The sequence below is a fragment of the Microcaecilia unicolor genome, chromosome 10, assembly GCF_901765095.1.
Source record: "Microcaecilia unicolor chromosome 10, aMicUni1.1, whole genome shotgun sequence".
Lineage (NCBI taxonomy): Eukaryota > Metazoa > Chordata > Amphibia > Gymnophiona > Siphonopidae > Microcaecilia > Microcaecilia unicolor.
In genome coordinates, this window is record NC_044040.1 from 87109515 (window position 1) to 87122991 (window position 13477).

Consider the following 13477-nt stretch of genomic DNA (forward strand, 5'->3'; position numbering starts at 1 on the left):
GTTATGGTGAGCAAATGGAGGTGACGCGAGATAAAGAGGTCCTGGATATAGGGGAGTTTGTTACAGATAGAGCGGGCATTCCATAGGGCGCAAGAGAAGGGCAGAGAAGAGGAGGGGAGTAGAGGAATAGAGATGAGGTTAGAGAGGTCACGGTGAGATCTGTAGAGTTTGGATAATAGTTGGTGAGGAGGGCCAGGATTGGGATTGATGTCACCAGCTGGGAGTAAGAGAAGGAGTAAAAGAGAGCGGAGGAGAGTAGGAAAGGTGTGGCCATGAAGGCGTCGAAGGCGAGAGGTATTTAGGTGGAACGGGGAAGGCAAAATGGAGGGAAGAAAGAGACGGAGATTAAAAGCCAAGAGGGAGGAAGAGGGTAGGAGAGAAGGTGAGGTGATGAAGTCAATGGATGGGAAGTGAGTTCCTGTAGCGGAGAGAGGTAGGGGGTGAGGGAAAAGATTAGGAAGGGACAGAGCTAGGAAGAGAATGTGAATAGGGGCCATAAACGATTAAGGTACTTTAGCAACTGGAAAAAGATTAGATACAAAGAGAAAAATGCCCCGCACGGATACAGCTGTGAGGAAATGCAGAAGGGCTGCAAGTCCTCCACAGCACCTGGTGGGAGCGCTGGGCACCTAGAGCGGAGGCCCTGAGTGGATCGGGGTGGACCTGGGTGTCACCCCGGAGAAGGCTGTAAGGATATGCAGATGAGCTGCAAGTCCTCCACAGCACCTGAAAGGCAGCCGGTGGTAGAGGTGGGCACCTCTCAGCTGAGGAAAGGCTTACCAGGGGTTAGGCCGAAGCCAGCATTCCTCCCCCTGAGGGTCGCCTGATCCTAGCCAAAAAGCACCTGGAAACTCTGTGCACTTGGAGAGAAGGCCCTGGGAAGATCGGGGTGGAACTGGAGTCACCCCGGATACAGCTGTGAGGAAATGCAGAAGGGCTGCAAGTCCTCCACAGCACCTGGTGGGAGCGCTGGGCACCTAGAGTGGAGGCCCTGAGTGGATCGGGGTGGATCTGGGTGTCACCCCGGAGAAGGCTGTAAGGATATGCAGATGAGCTGCAAGTCCTCCACAGCACCTGAAAGGCAGCCGGTGGTAGAGGTGGGCACCTCTCAGCTGAGGAAAGGCTTACCAGGGGTTAGGCCGAAGCCAGCATTCCTCCCCCTGAGGGTCGCCTGAATAGAATAGGGCTAAGTTATCTTATATGATAGGGTGATAGAGGAGGCCCTTACATCTTACAAAAGTTATTTGCCATTGTGACAGATTTAACAATGAGGGAGGTGAACATTCTATTGGCAGTGCCATACGCAGAAACTTTTGGGCAATTTTTTGTGTTTAAAATTTCTGATCTTAAATTACAATTTTCTGTTAGTGTTGTGTAACCGTCGGTGGATAGGGCTGCTAATTTGGTGGCTAACGTGGTTAGTGATTCAGGGAATGTTCCTGTAATTAAGGACTGGTCTAAATTTCAGTTTTGTACATTAATTTTATTGGAAAAAACAGTTGCTAAAATGCATAAAACATATGTTAGATCTGGTTCCAATTAGTTGGATTATGATTATAATTACAATCTCTAACCATGATTTGATACCATTAATTCTTTTGATCATTAACTCTAGTCTTGAGCAAGGGTTCATCCCTGATTGCTGGATGCGAGCAATTGTAAGCCCTTCTTTTGAAAGCTGGTAAAACAGATCAATTAATGGTATCCAATTATAAGCCTGTCTTGAATTTGTGCTTTTTTGCAAAAATCTTAGAAAGGGTAGTGTTTGATCAACTTACTAATTTTGTAGAATCCTCATATGTGTTTTACCCACAACAATCTGGTTTTAGGTAAGGGTTTAGTACCAAGATAATTTTGACCTCCTTATTCAGTGATATGCATAAGATATTGGATGAAGGTAACCCTTAAGTACTGACAGTGTCACTTGACCTATCATCAGCATTTGACTTGGTGGATCACTTCATATTTTGTAATAGATTGCAGTCAATTGGTTTGAGGAGTTCAATCCTTTCTGACAGAGCATACTTTTATAGTAAAAACGAAGCATGATTTATCTAGGGACTATCCTTTTCCTTGAGGTTTGCCACAGGGATCATTACTTTCACCTCTTTTGTTTATTATTTATTTAAGTCCATTGATTCATATTATTCAGAGTTTTGGTTTCATAGTATATTGATATGCAGATGATTTGCTGTTGGTTGCTAAAATATTGCCTTGGTTTGATTTTTTGTCTTTGCAGTTGTGCCTTGAAAAGGTTTCTGGCTAGATGAGAGATAATCTGTTAGTTCTGAATGTGGATAAGATCACAGTTTGTTGGATACATGGCGTTAATCCACACCCTAAATTGTTCCCAGTATTGCTTGGAAAGCTGATCATTCCTGTGGATAATTTTAGGTATCTGGGAATTTTTATAGATTCATGGCTTTGTTATGATGTAATTAAGAAAGGAAAATATGTTCAGTCAAGCATATTTTAAGTACACCATGTTTGCATACTTTGCTTCATGTGTTTGTGATCTTTCACTTTGATTATGGAAATATTGTATACATGGGGCTACCAGCTTCACCACTTAAGCATTTACAAATGTTACAAATTGCAGCCATAAGGCTTCTAGATGGTGCAGGTAAATATGACAATGTTACTCTGAACAATCACAACCAGCAACAAACCCACATCCCCTAAACCCCACACCTAACTCTGCTCCCCCTAAAAGTTCAACTTCACTTTAGCTCCTCTAAGCCCATTACAAAATGCTACCAGTCATTGATTAGCTTGACCACCCACATGCTTACTTCTCCAACACAGGCATTCCAAACTTTCAGAAACTCATCCATTTTTTCATACTTCATTGCAGTCAGTTTAACCATTCAGTATACAAAATGCAGTTTCCCCATTACTTTGGCCCACTTTGGAGGGCCTTTGCTTTTCCAGAAGCTGGCTAAGGCTAGCTGAGCTGTTCTAGTGACACACCATACAAACTGGATCCTCGTCTTCAACATGCCAAAGCTTGGGCTATAAATCAGCCAGATTTGCATCTCTGAAACTTGCACCACTTTCAACACCTCACCCGCCCAACTCATTAGTTGCACCCAGTATCTCTCAATGTGTGAACATGTCCACCAAATATGTTTAAAGATGCCATCAATCTCACAACCCCTCCAGCAATACCAAAATCATCCATACCAAAAATCTTTAATAAGCGTTCTGGGTTATAGTACCATCTTTAGAGTAGTTTGCACCCATTCTCCAGCAAATAACTGGCCAATGTTCCTTTCAATAATACCTCATAGATTATACCCAAATCCAAGATCTCATTCCCATCCCTCAAATCCTCTGCCATTTAGTTTGGAAACCTAGTGGATCCCTTGTTAGTTTGTAGGGCTTGATAAATCCTTGGTATTGCTCCCTTTATTTGGCCTAAAAGCTATTGCACTCTCAATGGGGAGTCCTTCCTTCACTAAATCCCCTAAAGCTGTTTTTCTTTTTAAACATTGCTCTGTAACTGATAATACTGATATCTATCAACCTCTTCCAACTGAAATCTATTTCACAAGGCCTCAGACCTCAGCATCTTCCCCAATTCCACTACCTGCTCCAAAACCCTCCCTTCTCAGTCCAAGTATTGAAGGCATCATCATATTGATTGGATTTGAAAACCCTATTATATTTAATAGGCGTATAGTAGAAATACTTCTTCCCATTGCAAAGCTTCCTCTTTACCTCTCTCCAAATACGGGTGGGTAAGCTCAACAAAGCGATTTGCAGGCTGAGATTCCAACCCCTCCTGCCCTGCTAACCAGGGCAAAACTCAAAAAGGGGACCCAGCTTCTACCGTCTGATCCATATTTGCCCACTGTTTACTAAGGGGCAAACTCCACTCCACTATTGCCCTTGGCTGGGCAGCTTCATAATAACTGTGAAGGTTGGGACCGCCATTCCCCATTTGCCTCTGGAGAGACAAAGTATCTTCTGCTGAACCCTCAGAGATATCTTGTTCCAAATATAGTGGTACAGTTTGCACTGCAATGCTCTAAGCATTTCCTGAGGTATCCAAATTGGAAGAACAGTAAATAAATACAAAAACTGAGGCATGTCTAAAATTTGACTGCATTAACCCTGCTCACCAACGATATTCCTTGCCAATTCCCTTTCTCATGGTCTTGCTCAACTTTTCCCCAGCAATGTGGTATAATTACAAGTATAAAGCTTATTTAGATCTGATATAATCTGCACTCCCAAGTATCTAATACCTTGCTGAGCCCAGTGGAATGGGTATTGGTACTGCAATAACTGCTGTTGCTTCTGTGACAGCCTGAGAGGCAAGATTTGTGAGTTATTATAATTAACTTCAAATCCAGACAGCCTCCCATAGCACTCCATCTCCTCTAACACCACCACCACTAGCAATCCTTCAGGGTTGGTTTGTATGGAAAGTATATCATTTGCAAGTGAGCTACGTGCTGTCGGTTACACTTGCTGGTTTCAGCACAGACTCTCCTGCCACCATCTTAGCCGCTTGCCATTCTGGAGAGGTCCCATTGTTGCGGGAGTACAATTTTACGTCTATTTGCTTCTTTTTAGTGGTCATACTCCAAAGGGCAAGTTCAACAATTTTCTACCAGTAGTCTCACAGCTAGTTCAGAAATTCAGCAAGGGAAATCAGCTAATTTAGTGTTGTATTTAATTTAATTTGGGCATTTGTATTCCACTTAACTGTAAAGTTTAAGGCAGAGGACAGTCTAAACCAGAGGTTTTTAACCCAGTCCTCGGGGCATACCTAGCCAGTCGGGGTTTTCAGGATATCTCCACTGAATTCAAAAACATTTCATGGGCCAAGAACGAGAGATTGTTGCCATTTTGTCTGAATTGATCTGTGTTATAAAATTCCTGTGATGCCTACTCCATGTAGAATTTTCAGTATGATGGTGATTCACCAGGTTGATTGAGGCTGATAGGTCCAGTTGCATGACGAAGATTTGCTGGCCTTTGTCCATTAGTAACTGGCATTCCGACAGTAGTCCTGTTATTACTGTTTCTGTGCTATAGAGGGGCCTGAGTCCAGATTGCATGGGATCAAGCAATTGATGACTGTCCAGGTAGTCTTGGAATTGGGTTGCCACTATTGCCTCCATGATTTTCGTTGATGTTAGAATGTTGGCCACTGGTGGTATTTCTTATGGAGAGATTTATCGAGAGAATTGCCTTCTAGGAGGGGAGTGAATATGATGTCGCCCATCTCCCTGGGAAATTTCCTTTCTGTCAGTGAGGTCTCTATCAGATTTCTAACGTGATCCACAATGGGTGGTGGTGGTGGGGGGGGGGGGTTTGAATTTGAGAAGCTCTACTTTGCATAGGTCCAAAGGACAAGAGGATTTTGCTAGCATGGATTCAAATTCTAGTGGGTTTATGGATTGGAAGGTGTCGAAGGTTTCCCACCATCTGTCCGCAGGGCAACTGTCATCTGTGAGAGGACTGTGATTAGGTGCAATGTTTTGGGGTGTAGGAATAGATTGTAGTAGAGTTTCTACCTTGGATTGAAAGTAGTCTGCAAATGAGTCACTTCATGTCCTTGGAAGTCTGGGTGGTATGTGTCAAGGATTTGATTAGTTGGAAAAGGAGTCTTCATGAATTTCCGTTGCTACTGATTTTTTGGCAGAAGCATTTTTGTTTCTCCACTCTTATTGTTTTTTTTTTTGTATTGTGTGATCTATGATCTCCAGTTTTCTGTATCTTGCAGTGTTTGTGTTTTTAACCAGATCCATTCCAGATGTCTACATGATTTTTTCAGAAGTGTTAGCTCTTTGGTATACCATGGGTTTGATGTGATTCTTGGTTTGTTTCTCTCCTGTATTGGTGCTATGTCATTGAGGATGGTTTGGATGGCTTGGTTTCAGTTGGTTGCTAATTCTTCCCAGTGTCCTGGGTTAGTTTTGTCTCAACCTCCTCCCATAGTTTTGTTCCATCTATTTTGCCTGTGGTTAGGATAGTTTCTCTTTCGCCTGTTTACTAAGGTGCGCTGTGGATGCATTAGAGTTTTTAAAATGCGTAAATGGTTTACGCTTGTTAAATGCTAGAGCGCCCATAGAAATTTATAGGCATTAGCATTTCACGCGCTTTAAATTTAAAGGTGCATTAGAAATGCTAATGCAGATTAGTAAACATACCCCTTTGTGTTTTCTGTGTTTAGTGGGTGTAATGGGGAGTGAGAATTCTTGTAACATGGGATCAGACCAGATCAGGGGTGATGATTTCCATGTTTTTTTGAATTGTGGATAGCGACTGTGATGGAACAAAGATTGCATCTAGAAGATGCATGTCCATGTGAGATAGGCCCTTGCTTATTAGTTTTAGGTCTATATCTTTTAGGAAACCTAGTAGCAATTGTACTTCTTTGTAATCTTCTTCTTCTTCTAGATGCATGTTCAGGTCACCCACGATTAAAGTCAACGGATGAGATGATAAGGCTTGGACTATGAAAGATTGTAGGTCTTCGGCTACTGTTTTCCTGGATCCTGGGGGGGGGGGGGGGGGGGGGGGGGGGGGGGGGGGTCAATAAAGTACCATTAAGCCATGGTCTACTGTGGTAGGTTGTGCTTGTACTTTTAGAAGGATTTCTTTTAGCCCCTGGTGTGTGAGGGAGTCTACTAGCTCTACATGCAAGTTTGATCAGTAGATTATAGCTACTGCCCCTGTCTTTTGTCAGATCTATGGATCACATGGATTAGGTAGCTTTGAGGGCAAATTAGTTGTTGAATGACCGTGTCTTCTTTGGTTAGCCATGTTTCAAGGACACAGATCATGATTAGGTTTTTTTTCTGTGATGAAGTCTCTGATAACGTTGTACTTATTTCTTATGCATCTTGAAATAGCCTAATATGATGGAAGCTCTGTTAGAGGAGGAATTGGTCTTTCCCTTTGGTTGAGGAGTGATACTAACTTCTTGAGTGTATGTGTTAGGGCTTTTGTGAGTTGGACTAACCTGAGTTTTGTGTTGTGATGTCATCAAGTTGATTGGGATTGGCTTGTTCAGCATAGCGCATTCAATTAGGTTATGGAAGTTTATTCCCTTCCAATTGTGTGCCGGTGTGAAACTAGGTGGTCTTCTTCCCCTCTAGGTTGATATGAATGAGGTTGGTTCTTGGCCTTGGTACATGGTGGGTCCCTCTCCCATAGTAAGGATAAGGCAAAACTATGGAAGTAATAGCATGCAGGGATGATCCTGGAGTTTCACTCCTATGCTGCCATCTGCTCCAGTGCTGTCACTTCCTTCAGAGTGAGATTAACTTTTAAATGTATAGGTAAATATACACTGATTTTGCACTGTTTACATTTAAAAATATAGCTAATCTACTTCACAGGAGAAAACGACAGAGAGAGGCATTAGTGGGAAGTCTTTGATTTTCTCTGTTAGTTTTGGGAAATATCCATCTCTAATGTCTTTCTATTTTGCACAGTACAAGAACTGTTTTTTTTTTTGTAGGAAAAGGTTGGTTGATATGATATGGAGAAGGGACTGGAGGGAGGATCACATTGTTCTGTGTCTGAAGGAATTTCTATTACTGGCAGTTGCAGGGAGGGAGGAGTGGGGTAAACCTAAAGACACTAAGAACTGGCTTCTTTTGTGTGTCAGTGTGCTAGTGCTGTAAAAGCCCAGTGTCAGAGAGGCAGGAATAGAGAGAAAGAAACAGAGAGAGAGAGAACATCCTGAGAAAAAAGTGGCACATGAAATTTGATGGAAGCTGTAAAAAACATAGCCTATAGGATGATCATACACAGAGAGACAGACTATGCAAAGAGGCAGAGAAAAAAAACAACAGCAAATGCCCAATTTATTCACACCATGTATGATAGAGACTGCCATGTTGATGATGTCACTTCCTGTTCAAATGGGTTTCTGGAAGCTGGCCTCTTGGATTTGTCGTCAAAAGGGGTGGCATTAGGGCATGTTCATGACATCAATTTCTGCTTGTATGGGTTTTTTTTAGAGGACATCATCTTGGATAGGTCATTGAAAAGAGCGTGGTTAGGGAATGTGCCAATGATGTCACACTATAATACCATCAAGAAATCTGATGATGTCATCAAAAGGAGACGGTTGTGGGTGGAAGTGGGCAGAGAGTTGATGAGAAAGGCATGGCTTGGGTGGGGAATAGGTGGGATTTCAACACTAATTGACTGAAAAGACCAGAGGTGAGCATGGCCACTGGTCAAAATATGCAAATTAGATGTAACTTATACAACTCCTTTTTTTCTATATTTGCCCATTTTTCCCTAGAAACAGACCATGAAATCTCTTGTTTGTATGTTTTCAACATTTTCTCTCTTTGCTCAATAAAATTCCCAAACAAACTTGATGGTCATAAATAATAGAAAATGCTCCAGTCTGTATGCAATCATAGTGCAGTGCCCTTGAAAGAAATAGCTGGAGACCCCTGTGCTTAACATTAATGGCACATAATGACACCACTGACTTAGCGTGTCAAAGATATTTTATAACAGTGATTTAGCACCATGTTCCTCTACTCAGTAGCATAAAAACATTTTTTTTGCTATAAGGTTCTAGTGAGTCCTTGCATTTTTATACCAGCACTGCATCCCATCTGCTGATGGAAGGTATTACTTTGGTCATTCCATTCTCCTCTTTGAAAAATATGCTGGCCGGAGGTCCTCTGAGAAGCCAGTGGGTTTCTGCTAATAACCAGGTCCAATTTATTGCCAGATTCTGCTATGAGTGGCACGACCAAACAACAGTCAAAGTCTCTTGTACGAATGTGGTTCACCTGAATTGAAAGCAAATAATAATGTAGTGGACATTTTTTTTCTGTTTCTGAAAATTCTACTATCAGATGAAATATGGACAGGAGACTAGCCATCTCATTTTCAACAGCTTCAACAACACCATTGCTTGCATTTTGTGTATCAGTTAATACAGAAACATTTTAAAGTTATGAAATAATTGCAAATTTTTGGAAATCTTAGAAATACTACAATCCATATACTGTACTGTATATACTAGGCTTAGGAAGAAATGGCAAAATGCAAACATATGCATCAGCGTGCAAGCACACTTCATTGTAGTAATACTCCTTTCCCAGTAGAGATTAGCAAGACCACCCCTGGGCAAGAAATCAGCAGGTTGTAGATGTGTATATCACTGCACATCTGTATCCCACCAAAATCAGTCTTTTCACTCCCAGCTGTACAGATGGGTTAGGTACATATATATGCAGTAGTAGGAAGTTGAGTAGTTGCCTGGTGGCACTGGAGTTAGAAACATGGAAGCCAGGATTCAAATCCTGCTGACACTCCTTGTGACCTCAGTGAAGTCACTTAAAGGGCAATTCTATAAGCTAGGACATAATGATAGGTGCCAATTCTGCATATAAGTTATAGAATAATAGCACTTACAAGTGTGATTGGTGTCACACATGTAAGTGTGTGAGTAAGTACTAGGCGCTATTCTGTAACATACATGTCAACATTTCTTAGCACATAAATGCGAGGGGGCATAAACATGGGTGGGTCATGAGCATGTCTCTGGAATGCAAGCATAACTTATAGAATACTGTAAATTACACACACTCCAGGGCACAGTTAGGTGCCAAGAGTTACAACTGCCATTGACTTGGTGTAATAGTTGGCACCTAACTTTAGGCACACCAATGCCTACTTACGCTAGTATTCTGTAACAGAATCTTGGTGCCAGGAACACTGTTTCCTCAAAGCTGTGCATATAACCATATAAGGGTTAAGCCCTGCCCAGCGTATCCCAGGATGCACCAGGCAGGGCAGGGTGCTGCCATTTTGAGGAGGCACCCGCAGAGGAGGGGAGAGAGTGCTAGTCCCTCTCTCATCCAACTCTGAGGTAGGCCGCGGGGGTGTGTATGTGTTTGTGTGCTGGAGTGGATATGGAGAGCTAGCAGTCCCACTGGACCACCAGATCTTTTTATTATTTGGGGGTGGGGGGTGGGGCGGGCTTAGGTTTGACAGATCTGGGAGAAAATCCCAGACCTGTCAAATCTCTTCTGCTGTTTGAAAGATCCAGGCTTTTTTTTTTTTTTTTGACAGCCCGGACCTATCAAACAACTTCTCGGGGAGGATTGTGTCTTGGGCGCTAATAGCGTACCTAAATTTGCATGCTGTTAGCTCTGATCAGAGGGGCATTAATGCCCTGTGCTGTTCTGGAGCTAATATTACAGTGCTGTTTGGAACAGCGTGGGGCTTCTGATCATCTGCACCTTAACTACTTAACTTGCTCCCTTTAGACATACAGTTTTGCATACTTACATATGTAAGTAGCAACATCTACCACTTACAAGTGTAAGTGTTGACTCTTTATAAACACAAAGTCCCAAGTGCTGCTGCTTTTTTTTCTGAACATTTTTTTTAAGGTAAAATTAAAGTTCCCTCTAAGGATTAGCAGCCTGTATGCAAGATTTTCAGCCCATGTGCAAAAGTTTCCACTGACCAAATCTGTGAGCAGTTACATGCAATGGAAGCTTTATAGATTAAAAATTGTAATCATAACAATACAAGAATTACAGATGACCTGCAGTTTAAGACAATAGGGGTACCATTAATAATAAATGAAAATGATCTTAAGGATACTGAAAGGAAAATAAAATGGTCTGGAGTGGGCCTGCAGAAGTGGGATTATTGTTTTGTGGGTTTGGATCTGGGGAAGGGGGTTGAGAGAGGCCACTGTTCTTGAGCTGACCTCCCTCTCCCCTGTCATCTGAGGAGGGGAGTCAGGAGGGGACCCTGTTCTTGATCAGAAAGAGGGCCAGAAATTCAGCTGATCTGGTGAGGGGGGTCAGAGGGGGCACTATTCTTGATCAGGGGGAGGGTTAGGAGGGAGTCAGCTCATGCTCGAGGCCAGGGGGAGGAGAGATGAGAAAGGGGCAAGACACAATGTATCAGGTCACTACCATAAAGTTTTGTGAGTGCTGACTGATATTCAGTGCTGGCACCTGCCGAACTAACTCCCCAATGCTGAAAACTCCAGTGCTGTATGGAATAGCCCCAGAAAATAGTGCTAGAACATTAACAGAAAAAAAACTTCCTAATGCTCAATGCTAATAGTATGGAATTCATTGTGCCTGATTCATATGAACAAAAGCAAACAGAAAACAGTAGAGGGTGATCAAAGGATGAATCCACCACTGGAGATGTTATGGAGAAATACTTTATTGATGCAGATATTGAGGGACACGACACGGTCTGTGTTTTGGCGTATCGCCTACATCAGGGGTCATGTGGATAATTCATCCAAAAAGAGCCTATATCGCATTTCAGCAAATGTCAAACTGGAGGTCTGTGATTCAGTCGGGCTGATCGAAAGGCATACGCAAATAAACTGCCACTAACAAACTCTGTGGAGGTCTGCTCGTGCACAAGAGTTCATGCCCAGTCAAACTGGGGAGCACATGGCAAGGAGGAAGAGACACCAGTGCAGAAGAACTATGCCACCTTGGAAAATTTGAATTAAATAGTTACAAAGTTTGATCTTTACCTTAGAAACAGAGGAATGCCACAAAGAAGGTACAGTAAAATAGAAACAGTTTAAGACAACACATGGTTTTGTGCTTTGACAAAGAAGTCATGACTTGTTACTGGTTAACTAGCATTTGTTGACTGTGAAACCTAGATTTAAGGTAAAAGCCTTGTAATTAGCGGAGTCTCAGGAGGCAGAAGGTATAAGTGACATGTTCAAATGTCTCTATATAACTGCTCGCTCGTAATGGGAACAATTTCATAACAGTGAACCTATTTTATGCCTGTTCAGACACCCTAATGCCATCTCCGAGCTGATGTAAAGTTTCCAGTGATAAAGGCACCCTTGTTCAGTGCGCTGTTCTCTAAGCATCGGAGGGAATAGGAAATGCCACCATTTACATCCTTTAGACTACATTAGTATGTTATTTGCGCTGATCTTTGCCGAGCTCATTGTTTCCCATGCTCGCGGTGTCTAAGCATTGTGTGCTGGTTAATTCGGGCGCTAGTCTGGCACTAATGGCCTCTAGCATCTGCTAATGAGCATCGGGCCTTCAGTGCCCAAAGATAGGACTGCACAAGGACTGCCCCTAAGATAGGACTGCACTTAGCTATACAGGCCTCAGCACTGGATAGTGCCGGTACCTGCATAACTCTTAGCTCCTCCCCAATTCCGCCCCTAGACTGCCCTTCTCCTGTGCAGGTTTGACATGGCTGGTTAGTGCTGATATTCATCAAGAGGATTAAGAGTCTGATGGGACCTCTTAGTGAAATAAAGCTGTTAGTCCCTACTCTACCAAGTGGAAATAATATAAGGACCAAGTCCTAAGAGATGAAAAACTTTTTCTTTTATATTGTTTGTACCTGTAAGAGCCGATCATATGGTTTCAAACCGCCCAAATCTCCAGGTCCATTGAGTTGAATGTTTTTGACATACACACCTTTCTCCAACAACCCATCAGCAACGCTGAACCCAAAGTCTTCTATATCTGAATCCTTGTATAAACATACCTGTGAAAATTTGTTTAGTGAAAAGCAAAACAGATAAGGTGAGTTGTAGCATGTTGCAGGTACAAACTGATTTATAATTTTGACATAGGGCTTATTTTAAACAATTTGCATTTTATGTGGAGATATTTGCTTGGTATAGGTATATATATATATATATATATATATATATATATATATATATATATACACATGAGATATGTTTGCATGCATGGCTTCGTTTATATACATAAAGTGTAAAGCCACCTCCCGCCACACTTCCAAACACACCACCTTGTGCTCCTAGTCCTACACTTCCAAACACACCCCTCATACCCTCACAGGTGAACCTCGTCGACCCTGAAAATACCCACCCTCCCCTGCCCACATCCAGCCACACATACACATACCCACATATACATGCCCTAGGGATGTACATTTGTTTGAAAATGACATGAAAAACTGTGAAAAAGGCTGCTTCTTTTAGGTTAATTTTCCAAATGAAATGAAATAACAGTGGCAACAGAATAATTAATTTTGTTTTATTTAACTTTCCATTGAAGTCTATGGGCCATTAAAGTCTATGGGAAAACAGAAGCACTGCATGTTTATGTTTCAACCCAGGGGGCCTGGAACCAGATAGGTGATGGGGAAGGAGCGTGAGCAGAATAAATCCCTTGCCAGCTTGTCTCAAAGAGAAACTAAACAGAAGCTACCAGAGCAAACATTTTGCAGTTGGTCATATATATGAGACTTTTCAGAGAGTGAACACAGATTCAGAAGCTCCTTGCTTAATCAAGGTTCAAAGATACAGAAAACCTTTAAAACAAAAAAATTAGGGAGCACTAATGAGCTATCCAACATGGTGGCTGATTAAGTCCTGGGCTTGTCTCCCAGGAACCTCAATTTCAAGCAACAAGTTGTTCGGCTGTCTCTTTCCAGGGCGATGTAAATGGAAGATACAATGTGGCTTACATAGATTTCATATCATTGTCAT

The 13477-nt window shown here is 42.2% G+C and overlaps 1 protein-coding gene across 1 annotated transcript in view; it reads right to left on the bottom strand.

The window, feature by feature from the left end:
• Positions 1–7867: 7867 nt before the first annotated feature.
• The window catches only part of GRIP1 (glutamate receptor interacting protein 1), a 675191-nt gene continuing 669581 nt past the window's right edge, over positions 7868–13477 (bottom strand). Inside the window, 2 exon segments of the mRNA XM_030216417.1 lie at positions 7868–8780; positions 12358–12504. Of these exon segments, the coding sequence (XP_030072277.1) occupies positions 8550–8780; positions 12358–12504 (378 nt within the window). The 3' untranslated portion in view covers positions 7868–8549.